The sequence below is a fragment of the Calidris pugnax genome, unplaced genomic scaffold, assembly GCF_001431845.1.
Source record: "Calidris pugnax isolate Ruff unplaced genomic scaffold, ASM143184v1 scaffold14, whole genome shotgun sequence".
In the NCBI taxonomy this organism is placed as follows: domain Eukaryota; kingdom Metazoa; phylum Chordata; class Aves; order Charadriiformes; family Scolopacidae; genus Calidris; species Calidris pugnax.
The window spans coordinates 6,635,768-6,662,051 of NW_015090793.1; the positions used below are offsets into that span (position 1 = coordinate 6,635,768).

Here is a 26,284-nt window from a genome sequence, read left to right on the forward strand (position 1 = left end):
GACAGTGGAGCCGTGGATGGCCAAGGATACAAGAAAAAAGTGGTCTTTCTGCTTGCATCTGCTAGTAGTCAATAGGGACTTTCTGACCTGGGAGGTTCATCTAGTGGCTACCATTTTCAGGCTGATGGATGTGTCCATCGACTCTCAGCTCATGCATTTCTCTACTTTCCCCTATAGGTGGGACCTCACCTGGAGACTTCCACCCTCATGGCACTTACTGTCCCATCCCAATTAACAAAAGCTGGGGTGTGTGCAGCTCATGCTGAACACTGCAGAGAGGGATGGTGTTTGAGAGACGACTCTTCCTGCCCAGTGTTTCTCATTTAATGAGTAGCTCCCCTTGTAAACAGACGGGTCATTTGGAAATCTTAACACCCAGGTGACTTGCAGCCAGTTGATGCACAGTCCTGTGGTGGCCCTTGGGTTTGTAATGCCCGAGTAGCTCAGAAATCCAAGCCTGCCCTCAGCAGGTGAAGTCTCTAAGGACACTTCCTTCACTTGCCCAGCTTGGATGGAGGTGTGGTTTGGGGCAGGCTTGGCTGGCAGCTGTCCTCTCCAGGCTAGGCCAGTGCGTGAGGGATGTCACGTTCTTGGGAGAAACGTCACCGCTGCTGCCTCTGCCCTGTACGGAGCCAGACAAGTTTTGAGGGTGGAGGGCAGCGTCTGGTTTATCTGGGGACACGAGGTTCACCACCCACGGAAGAGCAACCAAACTGACAAGAAGAAGGCTGCGTGCCAGCCTGGGACATTGCTTTTGATCAGCCATGACACTGCTTTTTATTCTCTGTGAACCAACTAGCAAAAGCATTTAATCTCAACAGGGATGAGCCAGGGCAGGTCAGGAGTTTATAAATTAAACTATTAGCACTTCTCTGCCCTGAAGTGGCATCAGACATCTCCAGTCGGAAGAGTATTTCCAACTTGCCCAGTTGCTAAAGCAGTTGAGAGGAAACAACCTGTCTCAGCCCCCAGATGGGCTCCGGTGGCTCATAGGAGAAGGGGGCTTTGAAGGGCACAGAAAGGGGTTGAGGTGCAATTTCCCTTCCACCTGTCAGGCTGGGAGTCACGAGTGAATGCATGGTCACAGGGGTGAGTGTCAGTGTCCACTTCTTAAGTGCTTTTCCAGTGTGTGTGTGCTGCAGCTGCTCAGAAAATGGCTAACTTGCTCCTGGGGCTTGGGGGTGTGGGGGAGGCTCTCCACAAAAAAGGGGTGCAGCTCATGGTGTGGAGGGGACTAATCTGCCACCAGATCTGTCTCCTCTTGCAGACTAGATCTCCCCGGCCATTGGCTGGCCGTGTTTGATCAGCGCTCAGGGCTGCTTCAGCCTGCAGCGACCCTGAGGCAGAAGTTGCCCACCACAGCAGACCCTCAGCCCAATGGACACACCCCTCCCACAGGTCTGGGTGGACCAGGTCCTTGTGTTATTTACACAGACCGAGATCAAACAGCTGGCACAAAGACTTTTGCAACCTATAAAACCAAGGTGAGAAACGTCCTGTTGAGAGCCGGCTCCCCTGCAGGAGAAGGTCAGGCCTCCATCGCGGCCTTGCCCTCAGCAGCTGTGAGGAGAGCCTTGGGTTAGAGTGTAATATCGGTTGGTTCAGCGTGTTGAGCTCTATGGAGCATTTTGGAGCATAAAAGACATGGGCAGTGTGTTACAGTGCCTGATCTGCTCATCTGAACGTGCTCTGCTTGTTGAGCATCCACAATCCTACATGAGTATCCAGCTGTTACCTGAATTTGGGGGAAGATGTGACGTACATGAGATGTGGCCCTCAGCTACGCACAAAAGTAATCTTCTATCCAGATGGAGGCTCAGCGATGCTGAGTGCTAACTCATGGGGGCAGAGGGAGATAGAGGGGGGGAAATCTTCCAAAGCAGGGCTGCCAGGTGAGAAAACCACGGGGACATCTGTGTCCTTGGGCAGCACGGGCACAAGCATGAGGACCTGGCCTCAGGACACGAACAGCAAGCAGAACAACCACTGGATAACGTGTGGAAAATGGTGATGGGGCCTCACTAAACTTAACATTCTCCCCTCAAAATCATCATCATCGGGATTGTTGAGTTTGGTCCGGATCACAACTTGATGCATCGAGGTGGACACCTTGGGGGCAACGAGGCAGGGGTTAAATGCTGATTGGGAAAGCTCTGCACTCACCAGAGGGAGAATTCTGGTTACAGCAAGTTGGTGTCAGTTAAAAGGGGAGCTGCTTTGAACTGCGGGCTCTTCTGGAGTTGTTTTTCTTCTTGCAGGAAATCCTGGGTGTCTGAAAAATGAAATCCTTTCACTTGACGAGGTCACGGGGGGCTGGCCAGCAGCCAGGCACAGGGCTCCTGCGCCGCTCTGCCCGTTCCTCTCCACGAGCCCATCGCTTCCTCCACGACGCTTCTCTTGCACATATTTCTGTGTGCTGCGAGGAGAGGCTTAGATTTGCTCTTCTGCTCGTGATTTAGTTCACCCCGCGCTTGGAGGAGGCCGGTAACGTCTTAAGACCTATCGCAGTCTCTGACCATAAAACCCCGCGTTGCTGGGGGGAGGTTGACTGGCCTGAGCCGCATGATCGGAGTCAGGTGACGATATTGGGCACAAAACCGGAGGAGAACAAACAGTTGGGCGCAGGAGATCAGCTGCTGGTCCTGCCTTTTGACAAGCTGTGTCACTCCTTGGGGGAAAATGAGTGCCTGGCCCTCTCCTCTGCTTTGGAGCTTCACCACGGCGTGTTTAACAGGTAAGTCCTCCTGAAGTGGCTTTTCTCTTCGCTGGCTGAGGAGCGGGGTGGGTAAAGCCATGAAGGGGATTGCGAAAGCCCTGGGCTTCAGTGTCTTGGGGTGCTGCAGGAGGGCAGGGCAAGAGAGGGGGAAGGAAGGCAGGAAAGGAAAGAAGTGTTGAAAGAGATGCAGTCTTGGCAGCAGGCTGAACATTTTAAGTATGAAAGCTTGTTTTTCCAAGAAAAAAAAAAAAAAAACAGGAGAAAAAATAGACCCCTATTAGTCTGTATACTGAGGAGTTGCATTGGCCTCTTCATGGCTTTTTTATAAACCTCAAGGAAGAGGGTTCTCCAGTATGTTCACATTCTCAGGCTGCTTTGTTAGCTGGCTCTTTGAAAAAACAAAAACAAACAAACAAAAAACAAAACAAAAAAAAAAACAAAAAAATCCCCAAAACACACAAACACACACCCCCCCCCCAAAACCAAAAAAACCACACCTCTAAACCATATTCCTGAGGACCAATTTTTCACCTAAAAAAACCAAAAAAACCCCCAAAACACACAAACACACACACCCCCCACAAAACCAAAAAAACCACACCTCTAAACCATATTCCTGAGGACCAATTTTTCACCTGTTTATCCAGGAGCCAATTATTCACCTGTTGGATTCACCAAAGACAATTATTATCTTTACCTAGATCTGCAGCTGTTGACTTGGTTGGGTTTTGTTTGGTTCAAAGGGTCAGTGTTTTGGACTGGCAGGCTGTGTGCTTGTGCAAGATGAACGGAAACAAAAATAAGGAGTGTCCATCCTATTTCTGCATTTTGTGAGTTCCTGGCCAGTGTCTGTGCGACTCGCAATTCAGCAGGGCTGTGTGCTTTACTCACCAGGAGGGATTAACTCTGGAGTAAAGACTCCAGTGACCTTACCTGACATCCTCAAGGCTCTTGGAGTGAAACATCACACCAAGGCATCACACAAAGACCTGTCCTCAAAGTGTCCCTGGAGATACTCTTGCTAATTCACAGTGCGCCTAAAAAAACCAAAAAAATTCTCTAAAAAGCAAAATCACTGTTCTATCATAGACAGTGTAAGTGCAGGAGAGACAATGGTCTGATACAACTAAGGTTGTTTTGAGTATTGTTTGACCTGTGATACAATAACTGGTAAAACACGACATCACCCAATTTTACTAGGCGGTCAAAGCTATTTTTTCCAGCTTTGCCTATATCTTTTTTTTTCTCCAGAAGTTGTTTAAATGAGTTTATGAAGTACTGGCTACTGAAGGCTGTTGAAGTTTTGCAAGCAACTCTTTAATGGCTACTTTAGTAACATGTTATCAAAAGATATTTTCAATTTAAATAAAAAAATCCATCTTAATAGTCTCACCATTTAGCACTAGAACCAGCCAACCAAGGAAACCTTACCGAAGAGGCAATACTCAACTAAAAAAAATGTTTTTTAAAAAAAACAAACAAAATTCCTCCATCTGTGTGGAGTCCAAGGTGTTTAAATCCACTGTGGTGTCTCTGGCTGGCAGAGCTGAGCAAATGGTGGGGAGAGGCACCTCCATGGGAGATCAGACTTTGATCCCAGCGGTCCTTCTGAGAACCTTTCCCAGGAGAACCTGAGGGAGCCCTTGACCTACTGCTAGTGTTTACTTTGAGATTAGTTCAGTAGAACCTGGGACCAACGTGGCTCGTTGCCAGACATGAGGGAAGAGAAGCAGACTGATTTCAGCACCTAAGGCAGGCAAGTCAGACGAGGAGAATTGTGCATCTCAGTCCTGGGTTGAGGCATGGCCACGGTAGCAGTGTCTTCTGAGGGTACTGCAGAGCTGCTCTCCCTGCCTGGGACCAACACTGGCGTTTCCAGGTCACTTGGACTTATTTATTTATTTATTTTAATGGTTTGTGTTGGATTTGGGCCTGGGGAGAACAAATATGCCACAAAAAGACCATTGTTAAATTCAGCGTTTCTGTTTCGGGAGCTACAGCAGGAGAATGTGGGCAGTGGCCCAGACAGCTGGGTGCTCATCTGCTGCTTTACCCGGTAGTTACAGAGAGGTGGGGGTTCACCCCCTGGGGAGCACAAAGCAAGCAGTGTGCAGCAGGAGGGAGCCCTCCCTCCATGTGATCCCAACTTTGTAAGGACTCTTTTATTCCCTGTCCTGATCTTTCTGTAGAAATTTAACTAGAGTTATTAGTTCGACTTGGTCTGCATGTTGTTGTTCCTACCACGGTGGTGCTAAGCGCTTGGGTACTCATGGTGCTTGGCCTCACGTGGTGTAGCCCAAACTGAGAGAGAAATCAAAGGCGGAGGGAGAACTGGGCTTAGGAAAAAGCCTGCAGAGCCCTGTGGTTCTGCAGCCACCCGGTGCTTGTGCTGTCACCACTCAACAGTGTGGCCCCTCCAAGTCTCCGGTTTCTCATCCTGCTCATGTCCTTCCTCATCCACACCTTCCCTTGTCAGGTGTCCACTGTGCTTTTTGGGCTCCTTGAAACCCATCAAGCAATCAGTCCTTGTATTTTCCCTGCCGAGGGCCGCTTGATTTCAGCAGGCCCTCTTGCTGTGGTGGCGTGGCAGTGGTGTGCTGGTTGTGCGCGTGTATCAGCCACAGTCCTGCACTGATGCTGTAGGAAGCTGGATAAGTCCCTGCCCTGAGTTTCTGACCCAACCTGATGTGACATTTGCTGTGGCAGGACCTTTGCTTTGCTTTGTTTGCTTAGCACCACACTGATAAATTAAAAGCAACTTGCTGCTTTTCATACTGAGTTTTATGGTTCAGAGATCGGAAGACACCCCCCATGGCTGTGTGCTGAGAGATGTCATTCGCCAGCAGGTAGCATTTCAGTCCACTACGTATCACAGCAAAACAACTGGAACTGCAGTAACATCCCCTTTCTCTGAAAATTACAGCTGTCCCACTCTCTGATGGTGGGGATTTCAGAATCAAAGCGAGTCTTGGCCTGCGGGTTCCCTTCTGGTTACTGGATGTATCTCCAGAACAGCTTTAAAAACGAAAATCCCAAACCCATGACTTTTCTTTGCTGATCCCTTTAACTGAGACGGGATAAAGCAGCCAGCTACTCGACAAGCATCTTAAATCGTATTGTTGTGGGATCTCAGGGTAAACTGTCTTGAGCTGCTGCTAACGAAAAATCAAGTGTTTCAGGCAGCTCTCATGCCCTTTTATCTAGGAGAGTCAGAACTCCTGGACATTGGCATCCACTCTCGTGTGCCAGGGATGGTCAGGTGCACCAAGGTTGTTTGCCTCCTTGCTTCTGTATTGCTCTGTAGTGGACCATAGCAGAAGGAGTTTCTGGACATGGAGCAAGGATACATAGGTTAAGCAGTTAGTAAAGACCAAATGGGAAGCTTCCATTAAAAGAAGAACAATAATTTGGCCACTAATTATGTTTTTTCTTCTCTTAGGTATTGCTTTAGGCCAGACAACCACTACCTGGCCCCCTGTTGCATCAACACCAGTGCCTCCTAGTGCAGCCACCACCCAGGTCCCTGTTGCATCAACCCCAGCACCTCCCAGTACAATCACCACCCAGGTCCCCATTGCATCAACCCCAGTGCCTCCCAGTGCAGCCAGTACTGCGGCCTCTACGCCTCAAACTGCCTCTACAGTGCTCTCGGCTGGAGTGACATCAACCACTGCAAACCTTGTTGTGTCCACGGCAGTGCCTTCTGCTGATCCAAGCACAAACGAGTCAGCTCAGACTCTGCCCACCACCACAGATATGACCGTCCTCACCTCTGGCAGCATGGCCACCTCTCAAGTGTCTACAGGACTAATGACCACGTCCACCAGCACCCCAGCATCCCCTCCAGGTGTGACCACAACTCCTGGGGTCCCATCAGCAGTTCCGTTCCTCACCACCACGAGGCCCTCAAACTGCAGCCGAGTGAACGTGACATCCTGTGCCAGCTGCTCCCCAGGGACATTTCCCAATGAAGGTAGGAGTCCCTGCTCACCCTGGCTCTTGTGTTTGGTGGAAAAGTGACTTCTCAAGGGAGGTAAAACCAGAACATGTTCCCATGTTGGAGGCTTGGACAGGCAGCAGGAGTGGGAGTTAAATCATTGCACCTTTCTGAGGTTAAAGACTTGGTTTTTCCTGGCCTCGTGTTGTTCATTGGTCTTCCCGAGGCTTCCCCAGTGGGGTGAAGAAGCAGTAGGGTTGTGGCTGTAAAGCGTAAGACATGTGCAACCTGATGTATTGGGAGGGGGATGTTGTTTTGAGGTACAGTGCCAAATATAAGGACAGCTTCCAACTGTCTGTCTCAAATGTTTGAAAGAGAATCTCTGCTATAGAAACAGCCTTTTCACTTGGGCTTGAGAAACCACCTGGTTTCTCTGTTGTGGTCACGAGTACATACTATTACCTTTTTCAGAAGTTATTTGTGTGTTGTAATGTGGTTGGTTCGGGTTTTTTAAACATCACCACACCAGCCCCCAAAAAATCCCCCCCTCCAAATCCCTAAAATACAAGCCATGTACTTTTTGCTTCTTTCCCTCACTGCAGGGCAATTTTAAAGCGAGGAATAAGCAGCTCTGACGCTTTAGGGTAAATCTGCAGAGGACAGGGGGGTAATTCCCATTGCTCTTGTGTGCAGGATGTTCATCCACAGGATCTTCTCCTCTTGCCTGTGCTGCAGCACCAGGGACTGGCTCCTGCAAGCCGTGGGATGGCAGGTCTGATGTTTGCAGCTACAGCAAAGCCCACACAATCGCTCTGTGTAGCTTGGATTTGTTTTGAGGAGCAGAGAGGGCTAGAGCTTGAGTGTGGTGGGAATGCCACGGTACCTCTGCTCGAAGGAAAGCTGTTGCTGCTTAAAGGCAGATCCTCTGCTCTGGGGTTTTACTCTTCAGTTCTGCTTCTCTCCAGCCTGACATCAGAAATCTGAAGGAGTATGTTGGTGGGTTTTTTCCTTTTTTGTCTGTGCGTTGGAGGGAAAACAAGGAAAATTCTCCTAGCCCTTCAAATTAAGAGAAAAAAGCAGTCATCTTAATTACCAGAAATCCACACGGATTGACTGCAGACCTTAGATCACTTTATGGGTGTTCTTCAGCTTGCTAACGATGCACAGCAGCATCATTAGCATTAACATCACAGTTTTCTACCCCCCAGGACTGTCTTGCTGGAGGGGTTGCAACCCAACGCTGTACATCCTTTGCAAGTCCTGACAAGTCCAGTCTCCCAGTCCTGATCCTGACCTTTTTGTTCCCATTTAGGCACCTTGAGCTGCTCGTGCTGTGCTGGGGGCTCGTGCACAGACCCTGGTGCCTGCACCTCCTGCCCGCTGGGCCACTACCAGCCCGAAAGTGGGCAACTGTCATGCCTGCCTTGTCCACAGGGACATTATGCCAAGTAAGTGATGGAGCCCAGGGGCACGGGGCGGTGGATGTTCTCCCTCAAAACACTTCCCAGCCAGCAAAAATCTCCTCCCTTGGGCTGAGGGAAAAGTGTTGCCAGGGTGGTTTCTCCATGGGAAGCATGGGGTTTTGCTTCCCTGAGAGGAAGAGCAGCTCAGGGCTTGCTCCCCCGCCACCCACTCATGGTGGAAAACACTTGGTGGTGGTGAGAGGCCACATGCTCCCCAGCTTCTGGCAGGGCTTTGTGGCAAACAGGGGCCAGGAGCTCATTTGCTGCAAAGTTGAAATAGCTACGTGCCTGTTAAACTAACCTACAGATGGTCCAAACCCTGGAGAAAGCCCCAGGCTGCCTTCGGGCTGCACTTTAAATGAGGTCCCCGTGGGGCAGGTGGAGGTGGGAAGGTGTGCACTTCTTCAGTGCTGCTGAACTTTTCCCTTCAGGAAACCCTGGTGGGGGTGAGCTTGTGCTGTGGGCTTCCCAGCAGCTGGCTCCAGCTCTTGGGAGGCTGCCCTTTTCTTTTTCCATGGTCTCTTGTATGTATTAGGAGAGAATACGTTTTTTTTTGTGACAGAGGGGCAACTGAGAGTGAAGCGGGTTCACCTCTGCAGCTTTCCTCTGGGATGGTTCTGCCCAACTGGCTTCATCTCTGCACTTTGCCCAATTACTTCCTCAGTCTCTATTTTGTCACCTCCAAGGGGTCTTGTTACATAAAAGCTGCTGGCAACTAAAGCAGCACCCTTACCTGATATGGTGTGGAAAAGCTCACAAGACACCCCAGCCAGAAGCCCAGCCCTGCAGTTTCCCCAGGCTGCCTTCTCCTGGGGACACCAGGGAGGTGTTCTCTGGCTGCAGAGACACCCACTCGTGCTGCTCTCACCATTCCCCATCCTGTTTTCCCTTGGTGTAGCCGATGTCTTCTGCAAGCAAGCAGTGGGGTTTGTCCTTCAGGTGGCTGCAAGGACAGGAGGGGTGGTGAGAGCTTCCCACGACCATCTCCCTCACAGGGCAGCTCCGTTCGGATCAGACCTGGGGAGAGGGGTCAAAACCTGGCTGTGGGGAAGGGTGGCCTGTTCACAGCAACCCCTGAGTTTGAGAGGCCACCAGCTCTCTCCTCCATGCTCCCCTCTTGCTGTTTGTGCTGTGGGGACCTGCCTTTACCTTATTTACCCCCCCAAGGGCTTTAAAAAACAAACCAACCAGGAGCAGTCTCCTGGGAACCACACCAGTGCTGCTGGTGGGATGTGGGAGATGGAAAGGCGGAACTGGGGAGCAGAAAGGAAGGGTCAGCATATAGTGGCTGGGGGGCAGAACCAGGAGAAGTGGGGAGGTGGAGGGGAGGGGGTCCAGCGTGTGCATGGCCATCTCCATGGCAGCTGCCTGAGCCTCAGGGCTCTGATGGGATCGTTTAACATTTTTGTGGTATTCAGAGAATCCAGGCTCCCCTGAGCTTTCAGCGGATCCGGCTGGCACAGGCCCTGTATTGGTTTGTTTTAAGGAAAGCTATGTTTCCAATTGATTTTTATTTTTTTCCACAAATCCCACTCAGCCTTGGGGTTTCTGAAGGAACTAAAGAGCGTGTCCTTGTTTTCCTCCAAAGCATCCCTCAGTATGTTAACAAATTCTTATACCCACATGCTTGTTGTTGGGGATTTGGTGATGAATGCAAAGCTTTCCTCTTTCTCTCTGCCTTTCCCTCTTTTCCTCCCCCTCATCCCGAAGGTTTAAAGTATTATATCCCCTTTCCCACAGTCCCTATTATTTAAGGTCAGGACTCTCACACGTCAGTGCCTGTGGTTTCGCTCATTTTTGTGACTCCAGAGTGACCTGACAATGGAGCAGCCTCCTTTTAAAATTGCTGATGGATGCTGATCATGAAGCACCTTTCCAATTCAATTCAGTTTCCAAGCATGGATTTAAAACCCTGACTTTAAACCAAGGTTTTGAAGCCTGGGTACAACATAGTTGCCAATTCAGTCTCGGAAACCCATCCCTTTCCATACAGCCCACAAGCACAGCGCATCTCTAATGTTAACATTTTTTTTTAGTGGACCTTTAACACTCAGGCGAGTTCAAATTGTTGTTTTTCTGCCTGAACTCCTTTATTATAATTACCCTATTTCCAGGCTTGTTAGTGAAACAAGGAGTTGTGCTCTGCTCTCTCCTCTTAAAGTGGATGGAGGCTCGGGTGAACTAAAATAGCACTCACCTCTGCTCCCTCTCTCCCAGCTTCACAAGGAGCACCGCATGCCTTCCCTGCCCACCCGGTAATTACGCTAATGAGTCTGGGGCTGCAGCCTGCAGAGCATGTGAGAAAGGTAGGCTTTGATTTGTATTCCACCCAAATGCATTTTCATCAGGCTACATGATGCTTTTTTCCCATGGCCAGATGCAATTACCAGGTAACTTAAAAGCACCAAAGAGTAAACAGGTTATTTTGTTCAGGCTAAAAATAGAATAGCAGATCTCTTCCACTTCTGTTATTGACATTTTTATTAAAATGGAAAGAACAGATCTCCTAGTCATGCTTCTGTTTGCAACAAGATAATAGTAACCCTGCAACGAGAGCCTTTTCCAGAAAGTCAGGGAAGAAGCTTTATGAAATTCAGTTATAGCACAAGGGGGAGGAGAGTATCAGGGAAATAAAGTATTCCCCTATTTTTGATGGCAAAAATGAGTTTAAGCCATCTTTGTTTTCAGTTGGGCAATCTTCTGCAGTCTTAATATTAAGTGTAATATTCTCCTTATTGCCCAGACGTTAAAGACTGGGTTTGCAGTGAGCTACTTTGCACCTGGCTACTGCAATATGAGCACGGTACAATGTGTTCACAGACAGTGTAAAAACATGTTCAAAACAGACCCGCATTTACTTATGCAAAAACCTAATTAACACATGCAATGCAGCAGCCATTCTGTACACAAATTAAGTGCTCCTTATACATGCACAACTGTTCTTTTGAAAATCCGCCCACCAAAGTGGCTGGTATCGAAATCCTGGCTATCACTTGCTGAGTTTGGGAGGAAAGAAGCCGAACTGGTGACAGCGCTGTGGTGTGTCACTCCCCTTACTCAGCAAATTCAATCACCGTGTTAGACCACAGAGGAATCTGTGGGGGTGGCCCCTAAATCACGCAATTACAAATTTACAAAGTTCCTTTTTTTTTCCTTGCAGGGAGAGGGAGGTTGTTTTGTTTTCCTGATGCTCTCCTGCAGCCTCTTGGTGCAGATCTGGGCTGGTTTCAAGGGCAGAAGGCAGATCTTACCCACTCCACTCCCAGGCTGCTTCTTGCAGATCTGGGCTGGTTTCAAGGGAGAAGGCAGATCTTACCCACTCCACTCCCAGCTCCTCTCTGCACACAGGCACCCTAATTCTGCCCCATATGGACCCATGGCAGTGACCGGTGTCGTGCATCAGCAGACACCTTCCCAAAACCAGCTGAACTCCCAAGTGATGTTCTCCTGCTGTCAGAGGTTCCTGTTGTTGTGGCAGGGTCTCACAAGCTGGGTCCTGCCTGGCCCCCTGCCCATGCCGTGGGTATTTCATTCCTTGTTGTGCTATGGGGAAGGGTCTGTCCATGTCCTCCTGCCCTTCCCCGTCCTGGTGATGCAGGGAGGGAGAACAAACAGCAGAGCCATCCTGGTCAGTGGGTCTTGTGTCCATCCCTTAGGAGGGAAGGAGATGCACCTCAGACATCCTGGGGTGGGAGAACCCCTGGAAGGGTTGGCATGGCAGAAGCAGGCCAGCGACCTGCTCCAGTGGAATAAGCCAGGAGTTGGCATGGGGTCACCTATTTCAGATCCAGTACAGTTCAATCTGTCATGCTGGGAAGGTTGACAGGTCTCTTGATCCCCCTGGCAGTGTTTCAGATGCGAGTGACACCAGGGAAATCTGTCCAAGCTCCCCGTGCTTCCCTCAGAGCACGGCAGAGGTCATTATGAAACTTTGATTGCTCTTTCAGGGCTTTTGACAAATAAAAAGCCCAAGCATCCTGAATTAGCCCATGAGATGCCACTTGAAGTGTGTTGTGGGGAGTTGATTTGGCTGCTTGTAAAATAGAGATGAACAAATATCCAGCCATGTGGGGCAGTGACGGTGGAGGAAAGATCCTGAAGCCTTACTCTTCTCTTTTTCAGGGTATTTTAGCTCCAAGCAAAATGCATCTTTTTGTCTGCCTTGCCCGTCTGGATCATTTTGCAAGTAAGAAGTCCTCGTGTGACCTTGGCTGTCAGGGGGTGAGGGAGGCAGGGAGGGTTGGTTTATTTCTGGTAGCAACCACTGAGATAAAAGACCCAATGTAGTGGCCAAAGGCAAGTCACCTGCCATTTTCAGCTGAGGGAGCTGTAAGGGAGCCCTCCCGGGTGAGAGAGGGATGGTAAAATGGAGGGGAGGATCCTGGCTGGATGTGGAGATACCCTGGGATGAGATGGTAGAGCCTCATCAGCTTGCAGCCCACCTCCACCATCCCCTCTTGCCAACGTTGCTGCGTTGTGTGGGCATTGGATGCCGCTGATAAACTGGCTGGTGCTGGCACAGGGATGGAGCTGAGCGTCACTCTGGGGTTTGTAGATTTAAGCTGAGCTGATGGTTGGCTTATCCTGAGCCGGGATGTGTGGAAGGCAGCAGCTAAACTACCCCAGCTGTGCCATCATCTTTGGGGTGGGAGAGGGGGCCTGGGAGAGGTGCTGGTGGGGTACCTTGTGATGGGCTCCACACCCCACTGTGTGGGGATGCCCACACAGAAGTTGTGGGGTTTATATCCAAAGCAGCTGAATTGGCATGTGAACACTCACCTTCCTTCTGGCCTCTTGTGTCCATGCTACGTGGCAGATCTCTGCTGATTGTTTGATTAAATTGCCACCAGACCAGATCCAGCTTACTGGCTGTATCTCCCAGCTCTCTCCCAACTCCCTTCACTACCTGTTGACCGGTTCCAGCCAAGCTCATTAAGGAATAGTGGCTTCTGGGTAGCAAGTTCCTACAGGTTTCATGCAAGTAAGTACCCAAAGAGAGGACAGAAATGCCATCCTGTGCCCAGCCCTCATTAGACATGGGAGAAGCTATAGAGAGACACCATGAATGCCCACAAAATGGCAGAAGCTTAGCTCCTGGTAGACCTTGGGGACTTCAGTGTGTGCATATGTAAGAGAGCTGGCTTTGGTGGGCTGGGCTGGTCTTGGAAGTGCTTGTCCTACAGCGTGGTCTGTCTCCTCTCCCTTCCCCAGCACCACCAGCTGCAGGGGGTGTCTGCCGTGCCCCGGTGGGCAAGAGGCTCTTCAGGAGGCATCGGAGGAGTGCGTACCCTGCCAACCAGGTACCTTCTGCAGCGGAGGGTGGGGGCTGCCACAGCCTGGCTGGGAACGGGCAGCTTCAGTGCCAGAAGGAAGGGTTTCTTCCTGAGACACGTCTCCCTTGCCCAAGCGGACCCTGGGGACGGGGGGTTGCCTGAGGTTGGGAAGTGTCGTGCATCAGCAGACACCTTCCCAAAACCAGCTGAACTCCCAAGTGATGTTCTCCTGCTGTCAGAGGTTCCTGTTGTTGTGGCAGGGTCTCACAAGCTGGGTCCTGCCTGGCCCCCTGCCCATGCCGTGGGTATTTCATTCCTTGTTGTGCTATGGGGAAGGGTCTGTCCATGTCCTCCTGCCCTTCCCCGTCCTGGTGATGCAGGGAGGGAGAACAAACAGCAGAGCCATCCTGGTCAGTGGGTCTTGTGTCCATCCCTTAGGAGGGAAGGAGATGCACCTCAGACATCCTGGGGTGGGAGAACCCCTGGAAGGGTTGGCATGACAGAAGGGGTTTCCCCTGGCCAGCGACCTGCTCCAGTGGAATAAGCCAGGAGTTGGCATGGGGTCACCTATTTCAGATCCAGTACAGTTCAATCTGTCATGCTGGGAAGGTTGACAGGTCTCTTGATCCCCCTGGCAGTGTTTCAGATGCGAGTGACACCAGGGAAATCTGTCCAAGCTCCCCGTGCTTCCCTCAGAGCACGGCAGAGGTCATTATGAAACTTTGATTGCTCTTTCAGGGCTTTTGACAAATAAAAAGCCCAAGCATCCTGAATTAGCCCATGAGATGCCACTTGAAGTGTGTTGTGGGGAGTTGATTTGGCTGCTTGTAAAATAGAGATGAACAAATATCCAGCCATGTGGGGCAGTGACGGTGGAGGAAAGATCCTGAAGCCTTACTCTTCTCTTTTTCAGGGTATTTTAGCTCCAAGCAAAATGCATCTTTTTGTCTGCCTTGCCCGTCTGGATCATTTTGCAAGTAAGAAGTCCTCGTGTGACCTTGGCTGTCAGGGGGTGAGGGAGGCAGGGAGGGTTGGTTTATTTCTGGTAGCAACCACTGAGATAAAAGACCCAATGTAGTGGCCAAAGGCAAGTCACCTGCCATTTTCAGCTGAGGGAGCTGTAAGGGAGCCCTCCCGGGTGAGAGAGGGATGGTAAAATGGAGGGGAGGATCCTGGCTGGATGTGGAGATACCCTGGGATGAGACGGTAGAGCCTCATCAGCTTGCAGCCCACCTCCACCATCCCCTCTTGCCAACGTTGCTGCGTTGTGTGGGCATTGGATGCCGCTGATAAACTGGCTGGTACTGGCACAGGGATGGAGCTGAGCGTCACTCTGGGGTTTGTAGATTTAAGCTGAGCTGATGGTTGGCTTATCCTGAGCCGGGATGTGTGGAAGGCAGCAGCTAAACTACCCCAGCTGTGCCATCATCTTTGGGGTGGGAGAGGGGGCCTGGGAGAGGTGCTGGTGGGGTACCTTGTGATGGGCTCCACACCCCACTGTGTGGGGATGCCCACACAGAAGTTGTGGGGTTTATATCCAAAGCAGCTGAATTGGCATGTGAACACTCACCTTCCTTCTGGCCTCTTGTGTCCATGCTACGTGGCAGATCTCTGCTGATTGTTCGATTAAATTGCCACCAGACCAGATCCAGCTTACTGGCTGTATCTCCCAGCTCTCTCCCAACTCCCTTCACTACCTGTTGACCGGTTCCAGCCAAGCTCATTAAGGAATAGTGGCTTCTGGGTAGCAAGTTCCTACAGGTTTCATGCAAGTAAGTACCCAAAGAGAGGACAGAAATGCCATCCTGTGCCCAGCCCTCATTAGACATGGGAGAAGCTATAGAGAGACACCATGAATGCCCACAAAACGGCAGAAGCTTAGCTCCTGGTAGACCTTGGGGACTTCAGTGTGTGCATATGTAAGAGAGCTGGCTTTGGTGGGCTGGGTTGGTCTTGGAAGTGCTTGTCCTACAGCGTGGTCTGTCTCCTCTCCCTTCCCCAGCACCACCAGCTGCAGGGGGTGTCTGCCGTGCCCCGGTGGGCAAGAGGCTCTTCAGGAGGCATCGGAGGAGTGCGTACCCTGCCAACCAGGTACCTTCTGCAGCGGAGGGTGGGGGCTGCCACAGCCTGGCTGGGAACGGGCAGCTTCAGTGCCAGAAGGAAGGGTTTCTTCCTGAGACACGTCTCCCTTGCCCAAGCGGACCCTGGGGACGGGGGGTTGCCTGAGGTTGGGAAGCAGCAGTGGCAAAGGGGATGGTCAGTGAGGGGGAGTGAGGAGATGACTCTGCTCCTTCCATCGATGTCCTAAATAACACCAAACTGCAGCGGGTGAGTCAGGGGAGGGCAGAGCGCTCCAGCCGCCCCCGCAACCACTGATGGGGTTTCTAGTAGTCGAGCTGCACTTTAAACGTGCAGTAAAGCATTTACCACGTTGGGTAAGTGGGACTTACCCGGGACTTCTGCGACCCATCACTCCCACAAAGCACAGGTAACTCAGTCGTGCTTTGAACTTCACTCAGCAAGTTTCAAACAGCTGGAAAAGGTGTTTGAATCCAGAATTAGAGAGGATGAAACGCTGCTGACCTCCCGCTCCAACCTTCCCTCTGCTTTACAGCCAGAGCTCTCTACTAAACCCATCTCCCACTATACTCCTACTCACACTTACTCAGTTTGCCAGATCTAACCCCAGATGTCCTTTAGTCCCTCTGTCCCTGTTTGTTCTCTTTCCTGCCCCTTTGCCACCCAGCAAGGACCAAAGTCGAGGCTCAGCTTTTGTTATGTATATGAAGTATTTAATGGCATTTCTCCTTGTGGCTGTGGAAGCTGAATCATCCATCTGCAATTGTGAAGACCCTGGGGTCTGGTCCCAGATCTTAATTTTGTGCTTATCTGCTATTTTAGGTATGTTCAAAGGTCCCAGTGACAGCAAATGCAAGCTTTGCAGGACAGGAGACTACCAATTACAGTGGGGCAAGGAGAGCTGTGACCTGTGCCCAGAAAATCACTACTGCCCTGTGAGTCTCCATCAGCTGTTTTGACAGCCTGGATTAACAAATATAGCTGTCCCGTGACAAGCTAAATACATTTCAATTAACACCATTTTTATCTGAGCCTATTTCCTTTTCTTAAGCATAGACAGAGCCCTGATGGAGGGAGATAATTAAAATTATGACACCAGGAGTCTGTCTCTGTGCCACCCTTAGAGCTGCCCGGTCTCATTGGGCCATTAGGGGAATGTCAGAGAATGGTGTATCCATTAACAAGGAGGTTTAATGTATGGACATGCTGTATAATGACAACTTCCAGCTCTTCACCCTACTCCGAGTAACACCACGGGGGCAGACGGGCTGTATTTAATGATGGCAGGTTCATTTCTTGGTTATTTTGCCTCTGTTTTCTTCAATGCTGCAGCATCACCTGCCTTCACGCTCGTTACCTTCTGCAGTCTCCCCCTTTTGCTGGCGCTGAGCGAGTTGCTTTTTCTCTTGGGCAGAGCCCAGACGTGACCCCGGTGAAGTGCCCTCCCGATGCCTTCTGCCCCGCGGGCAGCACCGAGCCAACCTACTGCATGGAGGTCTTCCTCTACAAGGCTGGGGACTCCTGCCAGCTGACACCCCTGATGGTCATTCTCCTGGCTGTCTTCTCAGTAGGTTAGTGCCGGTCTTCTCTGTCCTCTGGTAACATTAGACACCCCTCTGCAGCTGGGCACCTCCACGTTAGGCCAACAGTGTTGTCTGGGTGGTGTGTTTTATGTTTCTGGAAACCTGGATTTCTAATAACATTAGAATTTAGAAGGATTTCAGTGCAAAGGATAATCCTTTCCCAGTTTGTAGGCAGGGCTATTGCTGTATTTACTCTCAAGGAAGGCATAGTACAATGCTACATGTTTGTTTGTCCTTGAGAAGCAGGTGTGTGTATGGACCCCAAACCAGGAATTTCTTGGCTGCCCAAAAGTAGGAAAAAGGACCGTTTCCTTTTGGTATGAGACTGGAGGTTTCCTGAGAGCATTCCCCCCTGTAACTCTTGCCGCAGCATCAAGCGGGACGGGGTGCTGTCAGCTTGTGCAGTGTGGGTTGTATCCATGCTGTGGTGCACCTGGTAACCAACAGAATGAAAGACACCCAGCACCTACTGGGTATGTGGAGCATCCCTCATCCCAGATGCCACCTGCTATAATTAGCTCATTAGGGTAAGCCAATGGCTGGATGAGCTTTTCCACCTGGAAGCTGCACCACGAATACTCATTCCAAAACAATGAATATGAGTTTGTAGTCTTAGAAGAGGGAAAAATAAGAGTTCTGTAGTTTTTAACCAAAGTTTGGGGGATTTAATCAGAGATAACAGCTATGTCACAAATGAACAACTGCTATGGATTGCAAAGAGAGCAGAAGAGCAAGCTGGGGAGAGGGAGACTCATCTCCTGAGTGCAGGCAGATGAAGAGAAACCCCACTGTGAGTGACACTTACGCTACCAGCTACACAAGATTTTGATCTCCAGGTCATAGAGTTGATGAAGTCATCAGTGGATAAGGAATTAGAGCCTCATAGCCATGTTTCTGTGTTTTAAGTGCAACTCTTAACGTGCCTCCTGAAGACCCATTCTCCAGTCCAGCTTGCTGTTGTTAAAAGGCAGGGGGGGAGATAAAATAGATGTATTATTCCCCACAATGAATAAGAGAATGCAAAGCTGCTTCTCCAGCAACAAAGCAGGGCTAGTTGTTCTCATCAAACTCCTCTCTTGGCCCCTGAGGACAGCAGGGGCTGGAGGGGCTGTAGCTCTGGCAGCACTGGTTGACTGCTCTTCTCCAGAGGGCTGAAATGTCCTGGGGGAGCAGATGAGGGTTGTTCTTACAAGCTCCTCCCCTGGCCCATACCCCCTTGTGCCAGGCTGTAATCCAAAAATCTGCCCAAACAGATGCCATCTGAAGTGAGTATTAATTAGAAAAAGTAGATTAAAATGCAGTGTATGAAAAGCCTGTTCACACAGGGGCAACGGCCGATTAATCAGCATTTCTGATAAACAAGTCTGAGGGTCACAGAGCAACGTTTTTCAGTGAAGTCCTGCCTGTCAAAGAGCTTGCTCAGAAGAAAGGTAAAAGAAACAGCCCCCACAGGAACCCGTGAGTATTTCATGGCTGGTCTAACAGATCAATTGTTTGCCATGAAACTGTCTGCTCACGCAACCTAAATTTGGAGGTATTTGTCTGGCCATATTGCATCACAGCGACAGATTTGTGCTCTTCTGTTAAGATCAATTTTCCCTGATTATGCTTCTGCCAGAAACAAACAAACAGAATGTCACAGTACTTGGTATTCGCCAATTATTTCCATGTCTATGCCCAATCTAAAAGTAATTTTTCCTGACAGTCCTCATCCCGGGTCTAGACTCAAAATTAATCTAGGTCAGTTACTTCCTGTGCTTCGGTATAAGCGCTCCACAGGGCAAACTTGTTTCTCAAAAAGATCCTTCGGTGGGATCAGCAATGGATAAGATGCCAATTAGAAAAGAATAGTTCCACAGAGCAGAGTAAAGGGGAGTAGGAAAGCAAGTCACTAAATTATTTTGTTAAAACCTGCTGTTATTCTCCATAGCTTCCAGCCTAAAGGTGAAATGTCAGTAAAGGGGAGTAGGAAAGCAAGGCACTAAATTATTTTGTTAAAACCTGCTGTTATTCTCCATAGCTTCCAGCCTAAAGGTGAAATGTCAAAGTTGAGTATTTATTCTTACAACTAGCCAAACCATTTTTTTGTGCAGAATATGCAAGAGAAAAAAAACCAACCTTAATTTGCCAGAAGAGAATATGTGAGTTGGGAAGCCCCAAGAGCAAGATGCTTCACCTTCCTGTCCAAGAATAACTACCCTTTTTTGCCTTCCAGGTGGAATCCTTGCTGTCTTTATATTAATTCTGAGAAGAAGGCAAGAATCTAGCAAGAAATCCTTAAAGTATCTACTGCTGCCCAAAGGCTCAGGAGGACACATGACGTACGGGGGGACTGAGCACACAGCACCAGTCTATGCTGGCTGGTAGCACAGGACGTGCCACCAGCAAGCACCCCCTTCTCTTCTGCCTGGGGCAATACAGATGTGTGTGTATGGGCAAGGTGTTTAACCAGGAGCAACCTATTTCTATATAGCTAAATAACCAACCCAGCTGCCTGCTGTACTAAAATGGGACTGATGGAAAAAATCTTCCCCTTTCAGTTCCTGGCTTCATTCACAAGTAAATACTTTTCTCCTTTCCAAACAACCATCAAACAAAAAAACCCAGCAAACAATTATGTCTCTCTCCATTTCAACAGTCAGCTCAACAAACTGAGGGAGGATTGACTGCTGCAGTGTTTGAGGCTCCTGTGACACAACAATCACTTCCACCTGAGCATAAACTAACATGAATGTACCTCCTTTTAAGCACATGCAATTTTTAATTTTTTTTTTTTTTTGCCATTCTCAAAACTTTACCATTCCTTTAAGCAAGGATAAGTCAAGGAAAGGCATTTTACCATTACTTTAAGCAAGGATAAGTCAAGGAAAGGCATTCCAAATCCTTCCCCTTCCTCTCTCACGTGTGAAAACACGTGCAACTGAAATAATGGCTGATTCCTGGACAAATACATCCCTTTTATTTCCTGCTGTAAGGCGCTGCTTCGTACTACAGCTACAACAGCAACTCAAAACTTCCAGCAAACCTCACAAGAATTGTTCCTTTCTCCGGGGCAGACTGTGAAGCCATGAAACCGTGGGGATGCTTTGGAGTCAAATGGAGCAGGACGCTGCAGCCACGGAAGGTGCCACGCACATTTTTGCACACCTTGGAGATGTGGCTGTGCTAGACCCACTGCTTGAATGCCCCTGCAGAGTTCTTGCCCTGATCCCTGACACTTGTCATCTCCCTCCCACCGCAGCAGCACTTGTGATTTGTACCTGTTCGCTGTGGCCAACAACTCCAAGCTTTCTCCTGTGCAGCTGGACCAGTTTCACCATCTGATTAAACTGATGTATTTGTATTTTACAGGGATGATTTCAAATTGTGTAGGTGTTTGTGTGCCTAGATGACTTTTCCTGATTTTTTTGGTTTGCTGTACTTTCCCTATCATGTTTTTTCTCATGTTTCTCATGTTTAGCTTTCTCATGGCTGGTGAGACCTCAGGTGGCCTACCAGCCACCCAAAATGCCCATCAACTGTAATGGAGCCAGCCCCTTGAAATCAGTACCTGGGGTCTCTTAACTTTCCCACCTTGTTGCTTTCCTTCTCCCCCTAGGGTGAAATTCATTCACTCAGTAGGTGTGCTGGGTAACCCCAGACAGACCAGCCAGCTGTGTCCCTTCGTCACACCAGCTCTACCAGGGCTAGTAAAAATAGCATCTACTATTAAAAGATCTATGCTTTTAAATGAATGTGCACTGCGGTGCAAGCAGGTGTTCCTCCTCACATCATTAGTCTGCCACGGGGCTAGCACAGCAGCAGAGCCACCTTGGAGGTGGGGGTCAAGTGGTTACTGCCCTCAACTGCTCTTTCTCCTCCCTCCAGGGGAGGTGTTATTGTGTTTAAAAAATAATAATAAATAAAAAAAGATCAGTTCTCTGATCTCTCTCAGCTAGGTCAGATGGATAAATGGATGGGAAGAGAGGCACATCCTCCTTTGTGATCAGACAGGATGCCCAGAGAAGTTCTGGATGTTTCATCAAGACGAGGCTGGATGGGGCTTTGAGCAACCTGGTCTAGTTGAGGATGTCCCTGCCTAGGGGATTGGACTAGATGGTCTTTAAAGGTCCCTTCCAACCCAAACCATTCTGTGATTTTAATCTGGGTCAGCAGCAACATGGATAGAACCCCTGGTCGTGCCCCGAACCCCACGGCACAGCACAGGCAGAGCTCCCCGCGTCCTCCCCAGCCTCTCTCACACTCTCCATTCATAGACAGGCATTAAGTTGCTCAATGGGCAAAAAAAATTGCAGCTTTTCACAGGAGCAGCAAAGGGACACAGAACTGATGCACAGCGCTAGCTGATCTCACAGCACAACAGTAATCCATCAGCATCAAAGCCATCTTCTGAAACGCTCTTAAGTAAAATGTAGCCACTGTTAGCCACGGGAGATGCCACACATGAAGTCAAACCAGACCCAAACAAAAACCCCGCTGGAAAAGCAGAACGCAGTCAAGTTCAGACCTGACCAAGCAGAAGCAGCAGCAGTGACAGCCAAAGGAACCCAGGGGAGTGGAACTGGCAGGACTGCACGACTCCAGATCAAAGCCATTACAGCCCGTAAAATTATAAGCAACAGAAACCAGCACTCTAACAGGAAAAATCTGACACAAAAAATGTCAATATTTTTGTGATCAGCAACACTGAAAACAAGTTGAAGCACAATCATTTTTACCTCTGTATAAGCATAAAACATTACTTCCACGGAGTCTCTTAAGAAGTCCTGGAGCGACATCCAGTTCCCTCACTGCCAAACCACGCTTGCCTAGTATATATAATTTCACTTTTTTCTTTAATGAAAAAAGAAAATTGGTGCAAAACCCCCTATGTAGAGCTGTTTTACAAAAAGGAATTAGCAACTTATTAAATAACTAGGAATATATTTTAATATTTAATAAGACACTGGAGTTTCTTAAGCAGTCAGACATGAAATAATGCGACTCAACAACGTGGAAAAATCCCATTAATATAGTCTTGCAAGATATTTTGCTTTTCCAAGCAATTAAAATAAAAACCCCCTAAAAACTGACCATGAACACGAAGCTATTGAACAAAACAGACATTTAATTTGATAATTCTTCCTAGATTGTATGAAAATACATCTAACATATTCAACTGAAAATTGTTTCCATGCTTGCTGATGTGACAAAAGAACAACAAATTCTGAATTTGGCTATTGTGTACCAGCTTTGAAGAGTTTGCTGGAAAAGGAAAGACATCTTTCTACTTCAATGGGCAAGACGTTAAGTACATGATTTAAAACCACACAATATTCCATACTTAGATGTCATTTAGGTGAATTATAACAGAAAATCTTTTAAGTTGCTGAACGCTAAGAAGTATTGAGTTGCATCATGAGAAAGCTTAAATTTTTCAAGATTGTTTTCCCTTGTGTCTGAACAGTGGGAGAAGGAAAGTAGTGAAACAACTTTTCTTTTTTGCCCTGTTTTTTTAAGGAAACATAAGCCTATTTTCCCAGTGCTGCAGAGTAAGGTACAGAAGCCTTCATTAAAAGACACCTAAAATCCACTTTTCCTGAATCAGAAACTAAAATTCCACCAGATCACCACCCGAGTGCCTTAGCTGAGCTCACGGGGTTACCTGGTCAGTAGATACTAAGGAAGAACATGGTCCACATTACTTTTAGAGAGCAATCTCTGAAGCAGGTGATCAGCAGAAGGAACGAATCCCTCGCCCCTCAAAAGCAAACTCCCAGTTGGCAGCCTCAGCGATGCAAACCTTCATGGGCCCAACGAGCTGAGCAGGAAAGAAGAGCAGGGAAGAGGCAGAAGGGAGCAGAAAAAGTCAAACAGCTGCTGGCTGAGATCTGTACCTGTAAATTTGTTAGGAAAAGAGCGCCGAGAGGGATTGCTTTGAACACCAAAGTCCGTCTTTACCCACTGACGGACACGACATGGGTGGCTGCCCTGTCCCCTGCCACACTAAACATGCTTGTGAGCCCCCCCCGAGAGGCAGGCAAGGAGTCGTTGGCTCCATGACTGATCTTAAAACTGATGGTGTTACTGCAGCCGTGCCAACCACTAACTATCTGAGATATGGTGGCTTCTGGAAGTGGGTATCTGCCTCTTAGGACCTGGGGCATAACTGTTCCAGGGTGCCAGAGCTGTTACACCTATAGATGAAGAGGAAAAAGCAAGGAAACGACTAAAAAAAATAACAATTTATAAAAGCAATGGAATGTAAAGGTAAAATTTTATAATAACTTATTTAAAGGTATTCTTATAAAGCCTTCCTTACATGGTATAGTATTCAAAGAATGGTCCCAATAACATCAAATTCCTTCATTTTCTTTAAAAGCGATGAGGAGAGTCTTTCTGCTTTACTACCTGATCTCGCTTCCCACCCCTCAAAAACCAGTATTAGAGAAACATATATAATACCATTTTTTGGTTTTGATTTTAGGCACAGGCCTACGCTTCAGTCCCGATGTAACACAGAGCTAGAGCAGAGGGAAAGTTTCCCTCCAAAACCTTGATTTTTTTCCTTGAGTGCAAGGCTTGGCATACCATTTTTAAAACATGCAAATGTGTAACACTTCCCCCTATTTTGAACTGTGCTAAAAGTATTTGAAAAAAATTAACCTTCCAACAGTGTTTATAAACACGCATCAAAAAAACCAAAGCAGTTTGGTCACAAAATGGAAACCAAAGAGTTCAGGATAGGACAATGCTACATTTAAAACCTCTTTCAATTAATACCTACTAACAAAATAGAAGTTCTTACGTGTTGGGAACAAATGGGGATTTCGATAATTCCAAAAACTAAATCTGCAATCAAATCTGAAGAAATACTTTGGAAAAAAACCCATACTCACTTATGATATAGCAAGGCTTCGTTTTCAAAGGGGCTACACAGAGTTTCTGCACTATTAAGGGCAAACTAAGCTAGAACTACACAAATTACTAAATGGACATGAAGGCGCACATTGTGGCTAGATAAAAATGGCACAAGTCAAAACTTACTTGTAACACTGCCTAATCACACACCAATGACATGCACTGGGAAGAAAACAGGTAAAGATATTTTTCTTTACCGTTTTTTCCTAGGTCTAATATTAATTTCCATCAATACTAAATCTTGTATATTTATCTCACCGCAAGTGTGAGAATGTAATGGGAGCAAAGAATTCAAAACAGCTTTGCTGACACAACACAGTGGCAGTAAGATAGTCAAGAGCAGAGCTCCTAAAAAAAAAATAAAGAATGATTTCAAACAGTCTGCCAAGTCAAGTAGCCAGTTTTACACAAACTTTATCAAAAGGAACAATCAGGCTAAATTTCACATTAAAATTGTTCCTTACGTGATTCTTCAAAAATCTGTTTCCCTTTTAATTAGTTGTTTTGAATTTAGATTTTGCACTTTAGTCAAGTTTCACCTTCCATTTCATTCATGGGGGAATTCTGTTCCTTGTTGGGCATTTTTTGCATTATCATCACAAAGCTGTAATGCTTGGACTCCACACATTCCAAAGAAATGTTTGCCTCTGTGTTTTACTTGACATTAAATTTAAAAAAAAAAAATCAAGTAAATTTTTCAAATAATAGGTTTTGTAAGATTTATTTTTATTAAAACATAAAAATCCTAGAGTATTGGGCCTAGATTGCAAGACAATATCCCTTTAAATCCAGACTTGTACAGCTCTGTAAGACCAAGTCACTTCTATTTCGCTGGAATGAAATACAGGAAAAAACAGTATAGAAAAAAATCTTGGTGGAAGGATATTTAAAACCATGTTTGTTTAAAAAAAAATCATTGGAGAGCTATTTTATAAGAGCACAAACAAATTGTTATGGGTGTGGTTATAGAGAAATACGCACCTGGATCATGAATGGCATTCAAGCAACTTGCTCAAAAACACACAAGGCAAGCAAATCTCATCTGGACCACAGACCAAGCCATTTCTCACTTAAAAGGACTTGAGAGCTAATAACTTCTTTCAAGGATATACTATTTTTAACATCTGTTGGTTGACAAATACTATCTCAAAAACCTATGTTTACATCTACCTGGTTTGATTTTAACCTACCTCCAATCTGCAAGTATTCTGGAGGGAACCTTTTACATTCGTAACGATTCAAGTGTAACTGTAATGCTGAGTAATAAGTTTGGTTTGTCCTGAAGTTTTCTGAACTATGCAGTTCGTTATCAGTGCAGAGGCAGCAGAAGACTGCTGTGGTTGGCTCAGTGGATTTATAAAAACAAAACAAAACAAAACAAAACAAATCCCCCCCCTCCCCATGTAACCTTTACAGAATATATGTAAAATTGTGTCCTTCCCTGGTCATATTCACAACTTATCTACAAGATAGTGTTGGCAGTAGAAACTGCAGTCCATGACTATTTGCATTCGGCTCTCATCCATCTGTTCCTCTGCTTTCTCTTAGGCTTCAACTTGTTCAGTTTTTTGCGGGGTTTCTCAGTCTTCTGAGTTTCAAGAGAATCCACCCCGAGAACATGTTCAGAGCAGCATAACTGTCCATTCAGCATAGAATTTAGTACTGTCCCGTCTTGGTGTTCCTTGCAGAAAGAATTTGGGCAGAAGTGGCAGAAAGAAACAGAAGGTTTGCCACAAACATCACAGTGGTGCCAAGGACACTCCCACTTTCCTGCGTTCAGAAACAAAGAAGGCATTAGTAGGGAGTAAAACGTGTCATCGTCTTGTTAAGTTTTGTGTTTTAGCAGCTGCACAACACACGACTTTCCTGACAAAGACGGATGAGATGGCAACTACTGTGGCTAATCTCAGAGAATCAAAATGCAACATCATACTTCTAAAGCTCAACTGACAGCAGTAAGTCACAGACTTGACATCCTCTCATTTAAATACAGCAGTGAACTCCAGCTAGGAGAAATTATTCAGGCTTTACTGCTGGAAATAGCATTTTACAGAACTTGCAGGCTGGTAGAGTATCCAAACATCCAGTCAACTGCTGCCTACCGTTACAACACACACCTATTCTATGCGAGTTGTGTTCAGGGATGGCTGATGGGCTTTACCTACAGACGCTGTTTTGCCCCAGCATATGTTACCAGTCATTATTTTACTTGTTTCTGGGGTAACAGGCTTTGCCTGCTTCACTTCTTCATATCCCACCTGAGGCGGCTGACTGTGGAACCAGGGTGGTGGTGCCTGCAATGGCAGCCTGATGTCTGCTGCCCTTAACATTCT

The 26,284-nt window shown here is 47.7% G+C and overlaps 2 protein-coding genes across 4 annotated transcripts in view; one reads left to right on the top strand and one right to left on the bottom strand.

Annotated features, from left to right (window-relative positions):
- The first annotated feature begins 2,188 nt into the window (after positions 1 to 2,188).
- LOC106902923 (multiple epidermal growth factor-like domains protein 9) lies at positions 2,189 to 13,526 on the top strand. Its single transcript, XM_014966760.1, has 6 exons — positions 2,189 to 2,734; positions 6,156 to 6,689; positions 7,966 to 8,101; positions 10,334 to 10,422; positions 12,239 to 12,302; positions 13,328 to 13,526. The coding sequence occupies exons 1-6, from the start codon at positions 2,680 to 2,682 to the stop codon at positions 13,500 to 13,502; spliced, it is 1,053 nt and encodes a 350-aa protein (XP_014822246.1). The 5' UTR covers positions 2,189 to 2,679; the 3' UTR covers positions 13,503 to 13,526.
- An 8,612-nt stretch (positions 13,527 to 22,138) lies between these two features.
- WHSC1 (Wolf-Hirschhorn syndrome candidate 1) overlaps positions 22,139 to 26,284 on the bottom strand; it is a 103,944-nt gene continuing 99,798 nt past the window's right edge. For all 3 annotated transcript variants that reach the window (XM_014966772.1, XM_014966771.1, XM_014966770.1), the window contains one exon: positions 22,139 to 25,721. In XM_014966772.1, the coding sequence (XP_014822258.1) occupies positions 25,453 to 25,721 (269 nt within the window). In that variant the 3' untranslated portion in view covers positions 22,139 to 25,452. The remainder of the gene's footprint in view (positions 25,722 to 26,284) is intronic.